Source organism: Trichosurus vulpecula, chromosome 5 (assembly GCF_011100635.1).
Source record: "Trichosurus vulpecula isolate mTriVul1 chromosome 5, mTriVul1.pri, whole genome shotgun sequence".
In the NCBI taxonomy this organism is placed as follows: domain Eukaryota; kingdom Metazoa; phylum Chordata; class Mammalia; order Diprotodontia; family Phalangeridae; genus Trichosurus; species Trichosurus vulpecula.
This window is the reverse complement of record NC_050577.1, coordinates 193030477-193053534: the sequence shown is the minus strand read 5'-3', so window position 1 is coordinate 193053534 and position 23058 is coordinate 193030477. Positions and strand designations below refer to the sequence as shown.

At 42.1% G+C, this 23058-nt stretch overlaps 1 protein-coding gene across 1 annotated transcript in view; it reads left to right on the top strand.

Annotated features, from left to right (window-relative positions):
* VWF (von Willebrand factor) overlaps positions 1 to 23058 on the top strand; it is a 200989-nt gene that overhangs the window by 116131 nt on the left and 61800 nt on the right. The window contains exons 25-31 of the mRNA XM_036759070.1: positions 2501 to 2657; positions 6822 to 6980; positions 7778 to 7913; positions 13897 to 15272; positions 17071 to 17187; positions 17296 to 17436; positions 20119 to 20262. Of these exons, the coding sequence (XP_036614965.1) occupies positions 2501 to 2657; positions 6822 to 6980; positions 7778 to 7913; positions 13897 to 15272; positions 17071 to 17187; positions 17296 to 17436; positions 20119 to 20262 (2230 nt within the window). The remainder of the gene's footprint in view (positions 1 to 2500; positions 2658 to 6821; positions 6981 to 7777; positions 7914 to 13896; positions 15273 to 17070; positions 17188 to 17295; positions 17437 to 20118; positions 20263 to 23058) is intronic.

Sequence of the window (23058 nt, the reverse complement as noted above, 5' to 3'; positions counted from 1 at the left end):
TAGTAACTTAATTTGCCTTCTCAGTACTGTTCCTTTTATAGAGTGGAGGGCTGGATGGGAGTGAGTGTTCCAGTGACTAGGGTTCTGGGCATGGAGCTGGGAACACTTGAGTTTGAATATGGCTCCAACTCTTAACAGCTGTGTGACCTTGGGCAAGTTACTTATCCTCTTATACTCATCTTCAGTTTCTTCATCTGTAATCGTACCTACCTCCCAAGGTTCTTGTGAAGATCAAATTAATTAACATATGTAAAGTGTTTTGCTAACTTTAAATTCCTTTCCAATGAAGAGCCCCTGGGCCATGAGACAACCCAGATGTGCCAAGCAGATGGTATGGATGGATTGACATAGGCCCCTAGAACAGAGAGTCCTGATTTCCCTCAGTCTCTTTTCTTTTTTTTCTGGAGGCGGAAGGCAGGGCAATTGGAGTGAAGTGACTTGCCCAAGGTCACATGGCTAGTAGTTACTTACTAGCCAAGTGTACTAGTGTGTCAAGTGTCTGAGGTTGGATTTGAACTCAGGTCCTCCTGACTCCAAGGCTGGTGCTCTACTCACTGAGCCACCTAGCTGCCCCTCCTTAGCCTCTTTTCATACCCTTCCATCTACTCCCACCTCTAATCCTAATCAGGAAGTAAGAGCTAGAAGACCATTTGGAATTGTATAGTTCATGTGACTTCTCCAGGGACAGAGATATGGGGATAAAGAAATTGGGGACTGAAAATCATAATCACAACTAGATAGCACTTTAAAGTTAGCAAAACACTTTACATATGTTAATTAATTTGATCTTCACAAGAACCTTGGGAGGTAGGTGGGTTCCTAACCAGGGGACCTTTCTTAGGGGGGAGGTAGGGATAGAGGTGTCTGGAACAATGATCTTATTGGTAAAGGGAATTTCTGGTGAGGAAATTCCCTCTGTCAATGTAAGTTGGCATCTGCTCTGAAATTTATCATCTTAGAGCAGGAATTTTTAAGGTTTTTGTGTATTATGGACCCTTTTGACAATCTAGAGAAGATTGTGGACCCCTTCTCAGGATGTTTTTAAATGCATAAAATAAAATACATAAGGTTACAGAGGAAATCATTACATTGAAATACAATTATCAAAATGTTTTCCCCAAAACTAGTTCATGGACTCCTGGTTAGGAACCCATGTCTTAGAGAGTTGCCCAGAGCACTGAGAGGCTATGTACAGCTACATGATATTGTCTTTAGGAAGGGACTTTAGGGCTGTTTAAGCTAATCCCCCTTATTTTACAGATAGGGAAAGTGAGACATAGAGAAGTGGAGTGACTTGTCTAAGGTCACACAGGTAATGATACCAATCACTGGTATTTCTATAGTGCTCTAAGATCTGTGAAGTGCTTTTGCACAGCACATTTCATTTTGGTAGCAGGTAAATGGATCAGTCTGGAATAAAACCAGAAGTGTGCTGGTAAATGTTTAACAAATGGCCTCCTGGAAAAATAGAACGAGTACAGGACACACTTTTAAGTTTAATCTGCATAATTAACATTTTCTCCATTACTTTCTTAAGTCCAGACAGTCAACAAAACAATAAATCAATTCTTGGTTTGTAGTGTTGGCTGATTTTCTAGGTATAAACTTCACACTGAAAATATAACATTTGGCATCATTCCGTACAAGCTGACTCTAGCACATCACTCTGTATAACCCATGGTCTCTAACTTGAAATCCAGTATTCTTTCTAATGTACCACTATGGAGAGAAGGGACTTTTATGACCCCATGGGGACTGGAAGTAGACCATATATCCATCCTGTGATATGAAGTCAAAAGACTTGGGTTTAAGTTTAGGTTCCAACATGTGCTAGCTATGTGACTTTGGACAAGTTTCGTCACCTCTCGGAATCTCAATTTCCTCATCTTTAAAGTGGGGATAATGATATTTGTTGTGAGGAAAGCATTTTGTAAACCATAAAGAGATGTAAATACACAGCTATCAGCATTAACAATAATATTCAGGCCCTGACCTTGTGGTAGTTTCTAGATCTATAATTCTTGACCAGGAGATCATGAAGGTATTTTTGATGTATTTTGACGTCCTGTGCTTGCTTGATACCTTTGTCAGTTTTAAAATCAGGAAGGCAAAGGAAAAGAGAAACTGTGAGGGAGAGGGGAAAGAGGATTGCTAGTGTGGATATGTGTATGTAAACATAGATAAAATGTGCTTGGGTATGGACAGTATGGATGGACAGATAGATAGATGTATAAGGGGAATGTTCTGGTGTTTCAGGGCCATATGAGAAATTCTGCTCGAACCAACGCTATCCCCCAGAATCGGAAACAACCCAGGAATTCTTTGCATATTTCCATTCCTCTAACCACTGGATCCCACTTCCTCTCCTGTTTTTTTTTGCCTTAATCACTAGTCTTTGTTCCCATCAAGGCCCCAGGATAGAGCCATGGGCCATGCTTCTCTGCTGCTCCCCACTCAATTGCTAGTACTTCTCAGGGCAGTCATTTGACATCTTCCACAGGTGGACCCAGAACCGTACCTGGATATTTGCATATATGACACCTGTTCCTGTGAATCCATTGGGGACTGTGCCTGCTTCTGTGATGCCATTGCTGCCTATGCCCACGTGTGTGCCCAGCATGGTACAGTGGTGAACTGGAGGACTGACATATTGTGCCGTAAGTCGTGAAGCTTGTCATGGCATCACCCTATAGTTCATGGTGTGATCAAGATTGGAACTGACTTCTCAGAATTACTTATTGCCATGTACCTGGTATTAAAGTATGAGGGAAAGGAGAGGTATGTGTGTGTGTATAGGATTTTAGTTCTAGATCATGGATTATGCTAGGGGAAATCAAGGGAAGAGTGGTCTAAGAATCAGTCCTCTCCTTCAGCTCAGTAGCCCAGAGGAAGTCACAGGAGCTGCCAGTCTCGGGCCTTGCCACTGACCTAGCTCACCTCTGAAGCACAAGTCTCAGGCAACCTCAGCTAGATTCCCAAGCATCTGGTCACATTAATTGTAGCAAGGGTCCTGGCACCTATATCAGTTAGTTAGTCAACAACATTTGCCAAGTGATTACTATGTGGTCCTGTGTACAGGAAAGACAAAAAAGGGCAAAATTATGAGTCCTGTTCTAAAGGATCTCACATTATAATAGAGAGGAGGGACTACATGCAAACAACTATGTATATACCAGATATATATGATGTAAATATAAGGCTATCACATAGGAAAGGCACTAGTGGAGATGAGCGGGCCAAGGAGAGGCCTCCTGCAGAAGTTTTGAAGGCAGCTAAGTGAAGATGTAGAGGTGAGGACAGAGAACATTCTAGGGCAGAGGCAGAATCAGGAGATGGAGTGTTGTGTGCGAGGAACAGCCAGTGTAGCTGAATCATAGAGTGCAGGAAGGGAAGTAAGGTGTGACAATGGAAAGGTAGGAACCAACTTGTGAAGGCTTTGAATGCCAAACAGAGGATTTTATATTTGATCCTGGAGCCAATAGGAAGCTACCAGAGCTTTTTGAGTGTGTGTGTGTGTGTGTGTGTGTGTGTGTGTGTTTTACAGTCAGACCTGGCCTTCAGAAAAAATCACCTTGGCAGCTAAGTGCAGGATAGATTACAGTGGAGAGAGACGAGAGACAGGGAGGACAATTAGGAGTAGTCCAGGCAAGAAATGATAGGGGTTTGAATAAGGGCTGTGGCTGTGTGAGTGGTGGAAGGAAAGGGATGTTTATGAGAGATATTGTAAAATTAGGACTGGCTGGGGTGGGTAATGGATTGGGTTTGTGGGGTGAGTTAGAGTGAAGAGCTGATGATGATAGTAAGGTTGTGAACCTGGATGACTGGGAAGAAAGTGGTGCCTTCAACAGTAATACAAAGGTGGAGAAGAGGGGAGGAATTGGAGGAGAAAGGTCATGAGTACTGCTCTGACCATGTTCAATTTGAAGATGCCTCTGGGATATCCAGTTTCAGATGCTGAAAAGGTTTAGGGAATATCCAGGATCGGTAGATTTGACTTAGATGAAGATCCAGTAAAGGAGACTGGAGAGAGGGGTCGGATAGATAGGGAGAGAAGCAGGACAGAGGAGGAGGATGAACATTTAGAGATGGGAGAATATCTAGGAGAAGTATTCATCTCATCTCATGGAAGCCCAGTGCTCTCAGTCTGAAGGGTCACTGCTGCTCACTCACATGGTGGTTAAAGAGTCTAGTTCTGACAGCAGCAGCAGTGGCTTATTGATTATGTCCCCCACTTGGGGATCAGCAAGACTGAAACTCATGGGCGGTGGAAGAAGAGAAAAGGCACTCAGTCCTGGATGCCAGAGGGTCATTGTCCCCTTTATCCTATTATGGGGCTTTCTGCCCCTAAAGAGTGCTCAGGGCAGTACTGTTTCCCTATCTTCTCTGTTTTAGAGATCAATCAATCAAAAAACATATATGAAGTGCCTACTATGTTCCAAATACTGTGCTAGTTGCTGGGGATATAAAAGGAGACAAAATATAGTCCTGCCCTTAAGGAGCTTACAGTCTAATGGGGGCAACAGCACACACAAAAATATATATGAAGTGAGCTATGTAAAGGAAAATAGGAAATAATTAACAGAGGCAAGGCACTGAAATGAAGAGCGAGGTTGGAGAAAGCTTCCTGTAAAAGATGGCCTTTTAGTTTGGACTTAAGGGAAGTCAGTAGTGGAGCTGAGGAAGGAGAACATCTCAGCATGGGGGACAGCCAGAAAAAAAAGCTCAGAGCTGAGAGATGAAGCATCTTGTTTGTGGAACAGCTAGGAGGTCAAGGTCACTGGATAGAAGTGTATGTATCGGGGAGTAAGGTGTAAGAAGGCTGGAGAAGTAGGAGGGCCTAAGCTATGAAGGGTTTTGAATATCAGGAAGTCACTGGAATTTGTTGAGTAGAAAGTGGGGGTGGGGGTGGGATGGGCGACATGATTGGACCTGCATTTTAGGAAATCATTTATTTTTATTTTTAAAGTTAATTAATTTACTTTTAGTTTCCAACATTCACTTCCATAAGTTTTACATTTTCTCCACCTTCCTCCCCGATTCCTCCCCGAGATGGCCAGCAATCTGATACAGGCTCTACATATATATTCCTATTAAACCTATTTTCACATTAGTCATGTTGTACAGAAGAATTATAATGAATGGGAGAAACCACGAGGAAGAAAAAACAAAACAAAACAAAAGAAACAACAAAAGAAGAAAATAGTCTGCTTCAATCTGCATTCAGACACCATAGTTCTTTCTCTAGATGTGGGTGGCACTTTCCATCATGAGTCCTTTGGAATTGTTTTAGGTCCTTGCATTGCTGAGAAGAGCTAAGTCTATCAAAGTCAGTCATTGTACACTGTGGCTATTACTGTGTACAGTGTTCTCCTGGTTCTGCTCACTTCACTCAGCATCAGTTCATATAAATCTTTCAGGTTTTTCTGAAGTCTGCCTGCTCATCATTTCTTATTGCACAATAGTGTTCCATCACAATCATATACCACAACTTGTTCAGCCATTCTCCAATTGATGGGCATCCCCTCAACTTCCAGTTCTTGGCTGCCACAAAGAGAGCTGCTAAAAATATTTTTGTACATGTGGGTCCTTTAGGGAAATCATTTTAGTGACTATTGAGTGGAGGATAGATCAGAAAGATTCGAGATAGGTGATCCCACCAAGCAGGCTGCTGTGATAGTCTAGGTATGAGCTGAGGAAGGCCTGCGCTGGAGTGCACTGCAGTGTCAGAGGAGACAAAGGGACACATTTGAGAGATGTTGCAGGGGTGAGAGTGACAGGCTTTGGTGATAGCTTAGGTATGGTGGGGTGAGAGATAGTGAGGAATTGAGGATGGCTCACAGGTTGGGAGACTGAGGGACTGGGAGGGTGGTGTTGCCCTCTACAGTGATAGGGAAGGTAAGAGGCCAGGAGCATCTAGAGGGAAAGACAGTGAGCTCTGTTTTGAACTTATTGAATTTACTGGACATTCAGTTCAAAATGTCTGAAAAGCGGATGGAGATGTGAGATTGGAGGTCAGGAGAGAGAGTAGGGCAGGAAAGGCAGGTTTGAGAATCATCAGCATAGAGATAGTAATTAAATCTGTGGGAGCTGATACAGTCACCAAGTGAAGTGGTATGGAAGGAGAAGAGAGAAGGGTCCAGGATGGATCCCTTAGGGACACCTTCAGTTAGAGGGTGTGATGTGGGAGAGGATCCAGGAAAGCAGACAGAGAAGGAGTGGTCACATAGGAATGAGGGAAACCAGGAGAAAGGATCAGAGCAGTCTCTTTCTGGTGGTAATTCAGACGAAATTTTGGTTCACTTTGTGGACAACTTCTAATGCCTTTGGGGACCCAAAGAGGTGAAATTTTACTGTAAAACATCTACTCCATTATCATTAGTGATTTCCAGTTCTCTGTAAAAGACCCAGGCAGCTAGGTAGTGCAGTGAATAGAGCGCTGGGTCTGGGGTCAAGAAGACTCATTTTCCTAAGTTCAAATTTGGCCTCAGATGCTTACTAGCTGTATGATCCTAGGCAAGTCCCTTAAACAAGAAAACACCTGAAAGGGGTCATGAAGAGTCGGACATGACTGAAAAATGACTGAATAACACCAAAAATAACAGGCCCAGAGAAGTCCTGGGCTGTAATACCCTCAGTGACATCATTTACCAACATCAGAACATTGTTACTGTCATCTCCCCCATCACGGTTTTGCTATTATCAACACCAGCATCCCCTAACCACCTCCATCACTTCTCTACCCCTCCCCCATTCACTATCATTCCCATCACCCTTTGGTTTCTTTAATGATCATATTTGTGGATTTCTTCTCTTTTAAACAGCACAAAGTTGTGAGGAGAAGAATCATCGAGAAAGTGGGTATGAGTGTGAGTGGCGCTATAATAGTTGTGCTTCTGCCTGCCCCATCACGTGCCAGCATCCTGAGCCACTTTCATGTCCAGTGCAATGTGTGGAAGGATGCCACGCACACTGCCCTCCAGGTAACTACTCCCATTTGTATCATGGGATTTCCCCCTGGAAGATTTAATCCCTGAACGAGTCATCGACTAGAAGGGTAGGATAGGCTTGCATGTAGGCTAACCTTACCTGGCCTGATTTCCCTGGGATCATCCTTTGCCAAGGAATCTAAATATGGCAGGCTGGACCCATGACCATACATTAAGTATTCTCAGCTGTCCTCCTTTTTCTACTCTAGAACACCAGGCACTAGATTTAGAGCCAGAGAACCCAGGTGCAAGCTCTGTCTCTGTCACTTTCTGCCTGTGTGACCTTGGGCCAGCCACTTAAAATCTTCATATATCAAATGGGGATGGGGTTTGGTAGATGGTCTTTAAGTTCCCTTACAACTCCAAATCTATTATCCCAGGCTCTTTTCCATACAGATCTAGTTCTGTAAAGTTAATAACAGATCTAACTAGTCATTTCAGTAAGACCTTAGAGTACATCAGAGGTGCTATGGTTCACTTGTCCATACCTTGCCTTTTATTCTCACCTTAGATTAGGTAGCATCATTCTTCTGAAGAGTGATAAGGACTTGTAGGTAGAATTTTATTTGTCTTAAGACGCAAGGTGGGCTAAGCTGAATTGGGTTCTTCCTATTTTGCAGAAGGCGAAACAAAAGCGCCAAGAAGTAAGGCAGATAAGCCCCAGTATTCTTAGCCAATCATTGGAAGAGGCAAGAGTTTGAGTTTGGGGTTAGTCTTCTTAGCCTGGGGTCATTTATATTGGGCACGATGGAAGCCACAGCTCCTAATGAAATGATTGGTGTATTGGGCAGGGAAGATCCTGGATGAACTGCTACAGACTTGTATTGACCCCGTGGACTGTCCTGTGTGTGAGTTGGAGGGTCGACGCTTTTCACAAGGAAAGAGAATCTTCTTAAACCAGGAAGATCCTGAGCTCTGCAAACTTTGGTAAAGTAGATGAATATTAGCTAGACAAAGTGAGAAACTCTTTAAATATGTATGTGTATACACACACACATAATTTTGTTAAATATTTCCCAATTATATTAACATTTTTAACATTAATTTTTAAAAAATTTGAGGTCCAAATTCTTTTTCTCCCTCTTGCCCCTTCCCTACCCACTAAGAAGACAAGCAATGTGATATCAATTGTACATGTGAAGTCATGCAAAACATATTTCCATATTAGTCATCTTGCAAAAAGACATATGCAAAAAGCAAGAAAAGCAAAGTGAAAAAATTATGCTTCATTCTGTATGCAGAGTTTGCCAGCTCTCTCTGTGGAGGTAGGTATCCTTTCTCATCACAGAAAGTGAAAAATTTTCATCATGGAAAGTGACATTTTATCTGGGGTGCCAATGATTGGCCTTCATTTGCGGCTGGAAGGAATAGAGTGTTTTGATTACATATAATCCAGCATAATCAGGCAGCTAGATGGCATAGTAGATGGAGTGCTGGGCCTGTAATCAGGAAAACCTGAGTTCATCTCTGACTTCAGACTCTTACAAGTGACTCGACCCTGGGCAAGTCACTTAATCCCTGTTTACCTCAGTTTCCTCATCTGTTAAACGAATACAATTAATAGTATCTACTTCCCAGTGGATCAAATGAGATAATACTTGTCAAACACCCAGCACAGTGCCTGGCACATCATAGGCCCTATAGAGATGTTAGTTGCTATTATCACATAAGGTCAGCCTTTGCCACCTGTGTAGAGTCAGAGATTCTAGGTGTTGTCAATAGGGGAAGTTTCTGAATTTTGCTTCCCTGGTAAATCTTTAAAAACCTTCTATCCCTTTCCCCATCTTCTGTGGATCTAGAAAGGTTTAGATATCGTTCTGACTGAATACAGAGGGTTGACTTAATGGTGGAGGGGAAAGAGTCCTGATTCTGGAGTCAGGAACACTAGGTCTGAATCCTCGTTCTGAGTTTCACTAGCTGTAGGACCATGTGTAAATGACTTCATGTCTTTGAGTGTCAGTTTTCTTAACTATAAAATGGGAGTGAAAGTATTAGCACTGCTGACCAAGATTGTCCCACAGAAAGTGCTTTATAAATCTTAAATGTTCTAGTAATGTGAGCTCTTATGTCCAAAGTATGTCATTTCTGGACTGCAGGAACGATTTTATGAATATCAGACTTCTGGGAATGTATGTATAGAGAGAGAAGGAGGGAGGAACTCCTGTTGCCTTAAGAACACCTTGGGTGGAGGGATCAGCCATGGGTGCAGGAAGTGACTCATGTCCCTGAAAATTCACAGATTAATTGTTATGTATAGTGACCCCTGACCCTAACCCCTCTGCCAATATCTACCTCCCCTGGATTCACATCCCAGAGTACAATGCAGTTTCCTAGTGGTGAGATCTGAGTTTTCTGAAGCCATTTTCATAGTAACCTAACATATATTAAGATGTCAATACATTCAACACCACTCCCTAATGCTGATCGGCCCTTCCGAGAACTTAACCCACTGGGGTGGGGTGGGGGTTGTGCTCTGGCCACAGCTACCAGAGTCAGATCCTGCCCCACCATCTGTATAAACAAGAGCAAATGTTGCCCAGGGTGATTTTTTAAAGCAAAGACCCAGAGGAAACAGGAAACTAGAAAGTATGTCACTCACGTAATGTTAACTCAAGGATTAAAGCAATAAATCCTATGGACTCTGAGTCCATGGAAAGTAGGAACTAACTTCCTAATGAATTTCTGTCCCACTTTCCTTCCCATGATTAAGTTAAAACTGATGGAAAATGAAGAACAGAGACTGGATTAGGGATCTTGAGAAATAAAGGCAGTAGAACATAGATATATCCCTCACCTCCCCTGCAAAGGGGAAGAGGATTGCTAATAGGGGTTTTAATTTTACTTCTAGTAAGGATTTGGATGGCCTCTCCAAAGCAGATGGGGGAAATCAGTCATGATGCTAGCTTGGCCTCTGGGTCATGTTTCTAGGGGCTTAGGAAGTTGATGTTTTCTCTCTGATCATTTGAAAAGTACAGGTCCCTTTATTTTTCAGCCCACTAGGTAATGGCTTAATTGGTATTTGGGACAATCCTACTCAGCATATGGGAATCTAAGGTGACAAAAGGTGATAACTGCATAGAATGATAGCATCAAAAGTTTAATCATTTATTCCAATGGTTCCTAGCCTATAGGGACTCCGGAGGGGCCACAGACTCATTGCAAGGGGCTGATGTGCTCATCAAGCATTGAACTTTTGATCTTTATTTAGTTGAGCTGAGTAGCAGCAGGGTTTCTGAAAATGTTAGTGACAGTCCGAAGGGTTGTGTATTGAAGTCATTCTTTAATACCTGAAAGCTAGCAGCCCTGCTTTCTCTTCAGTGGGGGCAGATTTTACCTTACCTTTGGGTTGTGCTCATGGGGAAAGGACAGGTGGAACAGCAATTGCGCACAACCCAGATGGAGTTGGACCTATAGCCTTGAAATTGGCCGTTCTGCTCTCATCTTATCCTGTTTACAGGATTGCAGAATTGTCCAGCTGGACAGAACTTTCGAGGACATTTAGTCCAACCCATAGTACACCATTTTCAAGTTCAACTACTTCGATAAATGCAAAAATGTACGCATATCCTTGTCTTTTCGCACACATCCCTTTCCAGAGAACCATTCCGTATAAAAAAAGATTTTTTTGTAAAAGAAAAAGAAGAAAAAAATCTGACAATGTAGGCAATATCCGACACCCATGTTCCACTCCTCCCCTTACCACCCTCTGCAAAGGAATGGGTGGAGGAGATGTCTTGTTATATTTCTTCTTTGGGGCCATGCTTGTTCTGTTCATTTTCAGTTGTTTTGGAGGTTATTTGTTGTTGTAGTCATTGTGTCTTCTGTCTTCTTGCCTCTGCTTCCTTCACTTTGCATCAATTCATGTCCTTCCATGCTTCTCTACATTCATCACATTCACTGCTTCTGCAGTGTGCAGTAATATTTCATAACATCCAGTGTGTTTAGCCTTTCCCCAGTGGAAGATCATCTGCTTTGTTTACAATTCTCTGTTCTTCATTTGAATAAATACTTTGATGTGCATGAAAGTCTTGAAAAATTTAATAGGTATTATGTTTTCCCAAGGTCTTAATCAGTTTAAAGGAAAAATAGAATATTGCATTTTCTTCTTTAATTCTGTTTCTGGGAAGAATCTATTTTTCACAACAAATTTTGTCATATAACAATTTTTGTAACAAGAATTTGGTAAAAAAAGAAACAAATCCAGATATTTGATGCCCACTTATATTATTAAAGATCAATAATGTTTTCCTTTAGCCTGGTTTTCTCTTCGCTACCCAACAGAGTAAATGCATACTTAATACTGTACATCTGTACAATATGCTATAGTTTAGAAAATAGTTTCTTAGGTATTTGTTCCTTATGAGAGCTTTCCCAGGTGGGAAAGACCATTTTATTATCCTTATTTTGTAGATGAAGAAACTGAGGCTCAGGAAGAGTCTGTGAATTGCCTGGGGCTATCTGGGTGGTAAGCATAGAGCCTGGACTTCTGTCTTCTCCTCTGGTGTTCTTTCTGCTACTTTGCCTCTATGGTGCAAACCCTGATGAATTAAGTCTCTTTCTCTGAGTTTGAAGGATTTTTCCTTAAAATGAGAAGAATTGACCTAGTTTTCCTGCTCCTTCTAATTCCTGTATTTGGTAGTGAATGCTTCTCCAAAAGGGCACTTTTGTGGTAAATTGATAACAATGCTCCAAAATCTCCCAAAGGTCCAGGATTGGCAGCAACTCCAAAGATTGGCTTCCTAGCTTTCCCCTTTTGTACAGGAAAGGTCCCATTTTTGTCATGTTTTAGTTTTCCTTGATTTCCAGGGAGTTCCAGGGCAGGGTAATGACTTACGGGGAAAGAATAGTTAACTCTACTCTCAGATCAATGATTTGAGATCTTTGAGAACTGTAATTGGTAGATGAGGCAAAGAAGGGAGAAAAGGTGAATGTAGGTGAGTCTGACTACCTCTTCCTCTTTACCCCATTGCTGACTTGGGGCATGTTCTTATAGAGAAAGGGCTTGCTTTTATTCTTTGACTTTAGCTCTGGGAAACTTTCCCAGAGCTTGGGAACCCATCCTTACTACAGGCGGCTGGCCATTGGCTCACAAAAGGCCTTATGGCAGTACACAGACCAAAGGTGTCATTAAGTTTGTTCATGGCCTTAACTTCTGATTTGACTCTACTTTCTTGAGCCAGACCCTAGGCTCTAAAGCATGCTCTGGGTACAATTATCCTTATTTTATAGATGAAGAAACTGAGTTTCAGACAGTTTATGGAAATTGACTCAGGCCATCTGGGTAGTAAGCAGCAGAGCCAGGATCTTTGTCTCCCCTTCTGTGAATTGATATTTATACAGATTTTTTTTCTTGTGCTTGCTATGTTGAAGTGTCTTGCATCTATGAGATGGGCCAGCAGATAGTTGCTGGGGGCTAGAATAGGTACTAATACAACAAAGGAATTTATCTGTGAAATGAGACTAATACATGCGCTCCTAATTAGGCAGGGTTGTTATGAAAAACAAAAGAATACTTTGTAAACCTTAAAATTCTGTATAGATGAGAATAATTATTATTTTAATGACTATCAAGTTATACTCATGAAGTTCTATTACAACAAATACCACATCAATATTTTTCTATAAGGAAGATTTCCAAGATTAAGCCAGTATGGGGTGTGTGTGTGTGTGTGTGTGTGTGTGTGTGTGTGTGTGTGTGTGTATCTGTGTGTGGGTCTGTGTGTGTCTGTGTGTATTATTTGATGAAAATCAAGTTCCAGTAATTCCTTGGAAATGGTAGGAATGGGGTTTGGTTTATAACTGCATGCTTTTATTTAAGATGACACATGAGGAAAATAAATTAACTTTGAGTCACCATGTGTTATTGGGTCCATAGACCAAATACAAAAATTTCTTTCTTTATACATGGAATGGATTAAGGCTTTCCCTCCTATAATTTAAGGTTTTTGTTTACTGTAAAGATAGAAGTCATATAGCATTCAATTTTTCAGTCATGTCTGATCCTATGATCCTGTGGGCTGCAGCACTTCAATACCATCTGTGGGGTTTACTTGGCAAAAATACTGGAATGGTTTGCCATTTCCTTCTGTGGATTAAGGCAAACAGAGGTTAAGTGACTTGCCCAGGGTCACATAACTATTAAGTATCTGAGGTTGAGTTTGAACTCAGCTCTCTCCACTGAGTTACCTAGCTGTCTCACAAGTGCTTAATTAGGAAGGAAAGAAACAAGCATTTATTAAGCACCTACTATGTTTAAGACACTGGGCTAAGCAACATACAAATATTATATTATTTGATTCTTATAACAACTCTGGGAGGTAGGTAATAATATCACCATTTTATAAATAAGGAAACTGAGGCAGGCAGCGGTTAAATGACTTGCCTAATGTTGCACAGCAACTAAATGCCTAGGGCTGGATTTGAATTGAGGAGTTCTAGACTCCAGGCCCAGCGTTCTATCCATGTGCCACCTAGGTACCTCTACCAGGGAATTGGTATGTATCAGTCGGGGGTGGTGAGGCATGATATACATGATGTAGAAGTTCAGATCAGATAAGGGTAACCAATGATAGAAACATAGGATCAGAGATTTAGAATTGAAAAGGACCTTGGAGGCCATTGAATCCAAGTGCCTCATTTTACCATATGGAAAGTGAGGATGAGAGGGGCTAAGTGGTATGCCCTGGGTCATACAACTAATAAGTGTCTGAGGCAGGATTCCAACTCAGGTCTTTCCCATCCTAGGTTCAATGCTTTTTCCACTTCACCAGTTAGCTGCTTCTAAGTTAAAGTGTGCATATTACTAAGAGTGTGTTCATACATGGAATAGGTTTATAATTATGGCAAACTGAGCTAGAGATTATGCGTAGATCCTCCAGCATTTCCAACCATTTCTGGTTCTCCCCCACAGCCACTGTGATGGTGTGAACTTGACCTGTGAAGCTTGCCAGAAGCCAGGAGATCTGCAGCTGCCCTCATCATTCACAACTGCTGCCCCAACCACGGCATACGAGGAGGATACTCCTGAGCCTCCCCTTCATAGTTTCTACTGTAGCAAGATATTGGACTTGGCTTTCCTGCTAGATGGCTCCTCCAAGCTGTCGGAGGCTGAGTTTGAGGTGCTGAAGGCTTTTGTAGTAGACGTGATGGAGCGTTTACACATCTCTCAGAGGCGCATCCGGGTGGCTGTCGTAGAATACCATGATGGTACCCACTCCTACATTGCATTGAAAGACCGGAAGCGGCCCTCAGAGCTTCGTCGGATTGCCGGTTCCGTGAAGTATGCCGGCAGCAAAGTGGCTTCCACCAGTGAGGTCCTGAAGTATACCCTCTTCCATCTCTTTAGCAAAGCTGACCGCCCTGAAGCATCTCGAATTGCCTTGCTTCTGACAGCCAGTGAGGAGCCTCCTCCCATGTCCAGGAGTATAGTCCGCTATGTCCAAAACCTGAAGAAGAAGAAGGTCATCGTGATTCCAGTGGGCTTGGGGCCCCATGCTAGCCTTAAGCAGATTCGTCTCATTGAGAAGCAGGCACCGGAAAACAAGGCCTATTTGCTTAGCGGTGTGAATGAGCTGGAGCAAAGGCGAGATGAGATCCTGGGCTACCTCTGTGACCTGGTACCTGATGTTCCTGCTGCTACCGTTCCTTCCCAGATAGCACAGGTTACTACGAGTCCAGAGCTCTTGGCATCCCCAACCTCTCTACATAGCAGGCACATGATTCTGGATGTGGTATTTGTGCTAGAAGGCTCGGACAAAATTGGTGAAGCCAACTTCGACAAGATCAAGGAGTTCATGAAGCAGGTGATTCAACGGATGGATGTGAGTCAAGGTAGCATCCACATTTCCATCATACAGTACTCCTATACAGTGACTGTGGAGTTCTCCTTCAATGAGACTCAGTCTAAGAGCTATGTCCTGGAGAAGATACAGCAGATACACTATCGGGGTGGCAACAGGACCAACACTGGGAAGGCCCTTGAATACCTTTCTGAGAATACCTTCTCTTCCAGCCAAGGCATTCGGAAGCAAGCACCTCATTTAGTATACATGGTGGTAAGCAATCCTGCCACCGATGAGATCAAACGTTTACCCCAGGACGTTCAGGTGATCCCCATTGGTGTGGGCCCCCATGCTGACATCCATGAACTGGAGATGCTCAGCAGGCCCAATGCTCCAATCCTGATAAATGACTTTGACAGACTCCCTTGGGAGGCTCCTGATTTGGTTCTGCAGAGGTGTTGCTCCGACGAGGGACTGAGGCTGCCCACACTACCACCAGCCCTGGGTAATATCTTTCTACATTTGTAGAGGAAGACCTAGAAGCTGGGTTTTTAATTAATACTCCAAGATTTAGAGCCAGGAACATCATTAATTTTGGTGAGAGGGCCTGAGAGTTAGAGGCAGGTTCTGGGTTCTAATCCTGATTTCATCACTATCTAGTGCTATGACTTTGGGAAAGCCTCTTTTTCCCTTTCATCGCTTAATTTCCACAACTCAAACCTTCTCCTCTTTCTCAAACAGGGAGACTCATTCCTGAACCTTCTTAACCTTCCAGATGTGTCTTCAAAGATGCATGAGATCAGCTAAAATGTTTGACCCTCTTTGAGGGAAGGTCCTGGAGAAATTATCCTTTCATTTTTATTTCATGGAGTAATATTTTTTTCCTCCACCAAAGCCCCACTCTCTCACTGTGGATTCTTGAAATCTGCTAAGGGTGCACAGTCTCTGGATGAACAAACTCAGGGCTTTCTAGTCATGTGTGATTCTAACCCATGCTTTCCCATAAACCCCCCACCCAACACCCCGGAGTCCTTCCTCTTATTATTCTTTTAACATCTCAGTTGTGGCAATCTACCAGTCAGGTTACCTATTTGCTGCCTTTAAGAGATCATCCTAAAATCATCTGCTGTGGCAATGCAGTTCTCTTGTTTAAGTGGTAGATGTGCTTGTATATAATGAAGCTTGTCTAAGTTGAGCCACTGAAGCTGCCAGAATTATGGGCTTCGCATTAATTACTCTTAATGATTTACTCTTTTTTAATACTTACACTAGACTCATGGACTTTTTTTTTTGAGCCAATCAGGGTTACACAGCTAGTAAAGTGTCCAAGGTCAGATTTGAACTCAGGTCCTCCTGACTTCAGGGCTGGTGCTCTATCCATTGCAGCTTCTAGCTGCTCCCCAGACTCATAGACTTTTAAGTCATCTCCATCTACTGACTAGGCTTCATTGGCTCTTAGGTCAGAGGACCTGGGTTTCAATCTTTCTTCTGACACTTAAGACCTGTGTGGCTTGAGGCAAGTCACCAAACTTCTCTAGAACTCAGTTTCCTTATCTGTAAAACTAGGGAGTTTACCCAGGGGTGGAGAACTTGAGGCCTTGAGGCCACATGTGGCCCTCTAGGTCCTCTAGTGTAGTCCTTTGACTGAATCCAAACTTCACAATTTTCTTCACATAGGTTCCCCACCCCTGGTCTAAATCTATGATCCCATGATCTCTTCTTGGGTCATTTCTTCTTAGCAGAGAGCTATGTGATACCCTCATCTTACCAAAAAGCAGCTTCTCTGAGCCTCAGACATGTGGTGTCACCCACATGCTATTATTGCCATCACACATTCATTAGTACAATAATGTATTTTTTATTGACTTGTCCCTAAAAAAAAACTAGGGCTCAGAATTTGTCAACATATTGCTCCAAGAATGTCTCAAGCTATCTGTTTCACCTTGTCTGCCCACCCCCATTTTGTACTCTACCCATATGTACATGCCTCTGTTTTAATCTATTCTAGAATTGTAATCTTCTGTTCTTCAAGGAAATATTATCCAACACTAGTGGCAGCAGGAATACAATATGTCATCTGGAGACTTCTCCATTCCCTGAAGGCTGGAACACTCTTGAGTCTCAAGATTATGTCTTTTTTCTCACTTTCAAACCTCGCTTGGATTCAATGTCAAAGAATAGAAGTCTATGAATGCAGGGTATGCTACAGTGCAGAGACACTACAAGAGCAACCCATGCTTGTCAGGCAGTTGATGACCACTCTCTCTGTTCTAAGCCCCACATCACATTCATCTTATTTACAGATTGCACTCAGCCCTTGGACATGGTGCTCCTCTTGGATGGCTCCTCAAATGTCCCAGATTCTCATTTTGAAGAAATGAAGAATTTTGCCAGGGCCATTATTAAGAAGGCTAATCTGGGTGAGTGGGGACAAGATGAAGGAGGATTGAGGGGAGGTGCTAGCACTTAGATGCACTGGTCCCACCTGGTTTGAGGGATGACACATACCGTTCTATGTTTTCTTTTAGGGCCTCGTGTCACTAAAGTATCGGTGCTCCAGTATGGAAGTATCACCACCATTGACATCCCATGGGATGTGCCCCAGGATAAAGAATACATACTGAGCCTTGTGGATCCCATGCGGCTTGAAGGGGGCCCCAGCCTAATAGGTAATGGCGTTGGAACAAAAGAGTCAGGAGACCTGGGTTTCCATTTCAGCTCTGATGCTGACTAGATGTATGACCTTGGATAAGTCTTTCAATCTCTCTGGGCCCCAGTTTCCTTGTCAATAAAATTGTAATACCAGATATCCTTTAAGATTCTTTATAAATCTGAATTCTATGATTATTCAGGCTAACAATATGAGCAAGAAGTCATCACAAAAGGGCTACATGGGGCTAGGAATAATGAGCTCATCCCAACTCTTTGACTCAGAATGAATTCCTGAGAAAAGAAATCATTTTGGGCTTCTCAGTTCCTAACATATGATATAAACGAACAGTTTTCTTGGTTTCTGCCTTGCATTCAACTGGACATATTCCAGGAAGGATGATGAATCAATGTTTTTTTAGTTCTATTCCTGACTTATTGGCTGAACTGAGGCAAGTCATGTGACCTCAATGGGGATTCAGTTTTCAGATCTGTAAAATGGAAAGAATACTCTCTGTTCTCAGAAAAAAAAAGTTACAACCCCCCTGGAACCTCTTAAAGGAATGAGGTTTGATTGCCAAATGAAATATATCCATGGAATACAGGGATGAAGATTTCTTGGACAATCTTGGAAACAATGTAGAGTGGTCTCAGAGCCAAGTAGACTGAAAAATGAAATTATGGTTTTTCTGTGACTAGAAGGCAGATAGGGATTGGATAAAGAGATGAAAGGTGGTGAGAGGTAATGACACTGGGGGGTTACCTATGCCTTGTGTGTATGCATATATAATATACACACACATATATACATATTCGTGTATCTATTATATACATGAGTATATATATATGTACATATACGTGTGTATGTGTGTGTATATATATGTCCTATGTATATATACACACACACACACACACACACACACACACACACACATATATATATATATGAGAGAGAAAGAGACAATGAGAGAGAGAGAGAGAGAGAGAGAGAGAGAGAGAAAGAATCTAGAACCCTTGAATACTATTCTCAATTATTTTACTAGGACCTACTACCTACACAAGTCATAGGTACACTCTCAGCATTACTACCTCTCTCTCTCTGAAATATATACATATAAATATGTATATGTATGTATATGTGTATGCATACACATGAATTCATATAGATATGTGAATATGTGTGTATGTCTACATGTGTGTACATACATATATACATGTATATAAAAGAAAACCTCTTGAGAGTTGCTTTAGATATAATACCAATAAATGCCAGGATGGAGAATGGGCACAGCAGAACCCTAACCAGGCTGGATCTATGAAAGAAGAGATTGAGCTGATGCTGCCTCAGTTTCCTCTAAATCACACACTTTTGGAAGGTGGCACCGAGAGCTTCTTTAATATTTCCTCCGTGGTCGTCTCAGGTTCAGTTCCTTGTGTTGCTAGTGCTCATGGAGGAGTCCAGCTCTGCCCCAGGCTGTGGCTGCCCTCCCTGACTGGCTGCAGATATTGCTTACTTTTCTCACTGAGAGATCAGACAACAGTCTAGACTAGACTTAATAAAAGGATTTGTTCTGTGAAGTTTGGATTCAGTCAAAGGACCACACTTGAGGACCTAGCAGGCCACGTGTGGCTTTGAGGCCACAGGTTCCCCACCCCCGGGTCTATAGTTAGGGACCGGGACACCTAAGCCCTATTGCTGAGACTGAGGTGGAACTTTGGACAAGTAACACATTCCTTTAGGCCTCCCTGATCCAACCGTTAAACTTGCCTAAAATAATTGAAAGGGAAAGCAGCTACTTATTTAATGAAACTGGGGGCTTTTTGCCTGGAGAAGAGAAAATTTAGAGGGAGATCTTATGCTATATTGGAAGCCCTTTACATATTTAAAGGACTGTCACATGGAAGAGGTATTCGACTTGTTTGACCCAGAGGGAGACCAATAGGTAGAAGTAATTGATAGAAGTTAGAGGGAGGCAGATTTCAGCCTGACATAAGGAAAACCTTCTTAATAGAGTTTGCCCGAGTGGAATGGGTTGCTTTAGGAGGGTGTGATTTTCCTGGCACTAGAGATATGTTATCAGTGCCAAACAACCCCCCAGGGATATTTAGTACAGGATTCATGTTTCAAGTACAGTCTGGACTAGATGATTTCTGAAGTACATTTCTAGTTGGACATTCTATGAGTTTGTGAAATCCTAGATATAATATGATCACACCAGAACCAAATAAATTGAATTCAGGTACCATTAGTAGCCTCTGAGTTTTATTGGAGCCATGGACTCCTAAAAGAACATGGGAGGGGACCCAGTGTCTTACACATAGTAGGTGCTTACTAAATAGTTTATGAATAGAATTAAAATTTAATTGAATTTGTATCAGCCATTCAGGGGCTGTGCAGTATTTATGAAAAGGAAAGAAATGAGATTTGGAGATGGGAGAGAAGAGGGAAAATGATGGGACCATCTAGATGTTTCCGTTTGTAAAGTAGGCTCCTGGATCTAAAAGGCACATAAATTATTGGCATCAATCTGCTGGATCAGTTCCTGGTAGGTAGTAGGTACTTAATCAATACTGGCTAATCAATTGGCTGAAACAGGCTCAGAAGACATCATTTCTCATACTCGATACAAAAGCATTAGGACTATTATATTTGCAATGTTGCTATCAATATTGACTCTATAGGGCCTGCTTTTTTTTCTCAGGGAATGCACTGAATTTTGCTGTCAGATATGCCACATCAGAAGTCCATGGTGCGAGGCCAGATGCTTCTAAGGTGATAGTCATCTTGGTAACAGCAGTCTCTGCGGATTCTGTGGATGTAGCAGCTGATGCAGCCAGAGCCAGCCGTAAGTGTTCCTCTTTTGTTCCTTTCCCCTGGGAAAGGTGGTATTTTTTTTTCAGTTTCTAATGTAGTAAAATACCCTTAAGGTTAACTAAGAAACTCCCTTTGATGGATCGTTGCTTGGTGTAAGGTCTTTTTTCAGTGATGCAGCCCATCCATAGCTTCTTATTCTGTGTGACGTCCTTGGTCCTTCTGTAAATCTGCCACAGGGGCCTGTCTAACATGCTGGGGCTTTTACAGATCTCTTGTCGTCATATGGATACCACCACTGCAATATTCAGACTCAACCTGTATCATAACTTGTTTTCAAGTGATTGCCTGACCTTCTTTTCTGATCATATATGTATCCGGTGACTTTCATTCATTCTTCTTTTCCTGGGTCATTCTTCATTGCTAAGATTCTATAGCCTCCTCACATCCACCATGCACCTCTCCGTTGCCCCTTTAGGAGTCTCTCCAACTTGAACTCTTTAGGTAGAGTGGTATTCTATGACTCATAGCTATAGTTATTATGATTGTCCTTCATTCTTAAAGAGGACCGTGACAGCAGGGGAATGATGACATGACTTGCAGTTGACTTGGATTTGAGTGAGGGAGGGCTGTGCAAGGTCACCAGCCCCACTTTCTCCTCCAGAGCCATCTGGGTCCAGTGGCCTGATATTCACCAGGGCGACTGGAGACAGCCCAGGATGTATTAGGAGGACTCACGGCTATACAACATTGTTAGAAGAGTAAAGATGGACCTTTGTTTTACTGAGAAACTTGGCATCATTAAAAGCACTTTGCCATTTACCAAGGGAACTGAGCTTGCCCTCTTTCTCTCATTCATTTTTGGACCCAGTGCATTGTCCATGCAAGATGTACACACACACACACACACACACACACACACACACACACACACACGCATGCACGCACGCACATACATGTGTATACATGCACACACGTGCGTATATGCCAATGTGTCCATTCAAGATACATTTGTATCTATCTATGCAGACACACACACAAATGAACACATTATATATACATATGTGTATTTGCGTATGCATGTTTATATATATATACACATATGTCACATGTACACACCAGTTCTTTGGGTTATCCATCTAACTGCACACCTTAATCTGGGGAATCATCATTTTTGATCCTCCTCATGGATTTTCCTGAACTCTTTAGTGAGCATGGACATCATTTCAGGTTTTGAAATGTGTCAGTTCATTTTAGAAATCAAGATTAGTATTGTATTCTGAGCATCAGAGGACATTATTAGCTACTAGAGTTGTCCAACAATAAAATCTGGTTGAGTATGTTACCCAGTGTACATAAAGTAATGTTTTAGTGATTTTTCAGTCGAATCTGACTCTCTGTGACCCCATTTGGGGTTTTTTTGGGAAAGATACTAGAATTGTTTCCATCTCCGTCTCCAGTTCATCTTACAGATGAGGAAACTGAGGCAAACAAGGTTAAGTGACTTATCCAGGGTCGCACAGCTAGTTAGTTTCTAAGGTCAGATTTGAACTCAGAAAGACAAGTCTTCCTAACTCCAGGCTTGGGGCTCTATCCGTTGAGCCACCTAGCTGCCCCACATAAAGTCATAGTGCGTATGTATTTGTGCCTCCCCATATGTGCATGTATATCTGTCCTTTCTCACTTTAGACTGTCAGTAACTTGGGTGTATGGGTAATATCTTCTATTCCACACTATGAAAATCCCCCTGGTTCCTACTGTGGGACCTATTCGCACATGTGGTGGGCATCAGAGTAATATTTTTCAAACCATTTTAAAGTGATATTCTTTGTTCCTCATTAATGTGCCTTATCTATGATTTGTATGATTAATTTATTAGAATATTTTATTTGATAAGGCTGAGAAAAGCAGTCAGGTACCTCTGTGGCGTATTCTTTCATTAGAAAATCCTACAAGGTCAGAAAAATCTCAGTCAAGATAAAGACACTGCTGGACAAACATTAAAAAACACACACACACATGACAAATATATCCTAAGAAAACATGGAAAAGTAGAAATTCCTACTGTGGAACTAGTTCTGAGAAGATACTGGGGTGACTGAGCTCTAAGAGGCCCGAGACGTGGAGTCCATTGATATACTAGTCTCTTAAATAATAACTCATTGAACAATAGCCAGCATTTATATAGCTCTTTAAGATTTGCAGAGTGCTTCACACGCCATACCTTCTTTGACCCTCCCAACAACCCTGTGAGGTAGGTGCCTATTATTAACCCTATTTTACATAGAAGTAACTAAGGTTGTGAAGTTAAGTGCATTTTCCATGTTTGTGCATGAGTAAGTGTCTGAGAGAGGATTTGAACTGGGCTCTTCCAGACTGCCAGCCCAGCCCTCTATCCCCTCTGTCCAATATGGCACCAACTGTCTGCTATTTCTATAGCACTTTACGTGTTAGGTATCAAGAACCTATCAGAATTGGGCCTTGATCCCAAGTTTTCTAAATTCAAGACAGGGGTTCTTTCTACTTTACTGTGCAACCCCTCACATAAGAGGTGCTTAAAATGCATGTAAAATTCAGTTAGCCTTACATTTCTAAGGGTCAGATTGTTACTGTGGGAGAACAGAACTAAACCAAAGCTAACTGCTAATACCTGTACCTTCGTAGGAATTGTTATCATTAGGGAATTGTAGAATAAAGAGATTTCTACTCCATCCCTGAGAAACAAAAGGAAAGTCCCTGTAGGGAACAGATCAAAACAAACAGAAGCCCCAGAACAGTCCCTTTGGGACTTGACCATCCACAGCAGGTTGCTTTCCGACCTTTTCTTTTT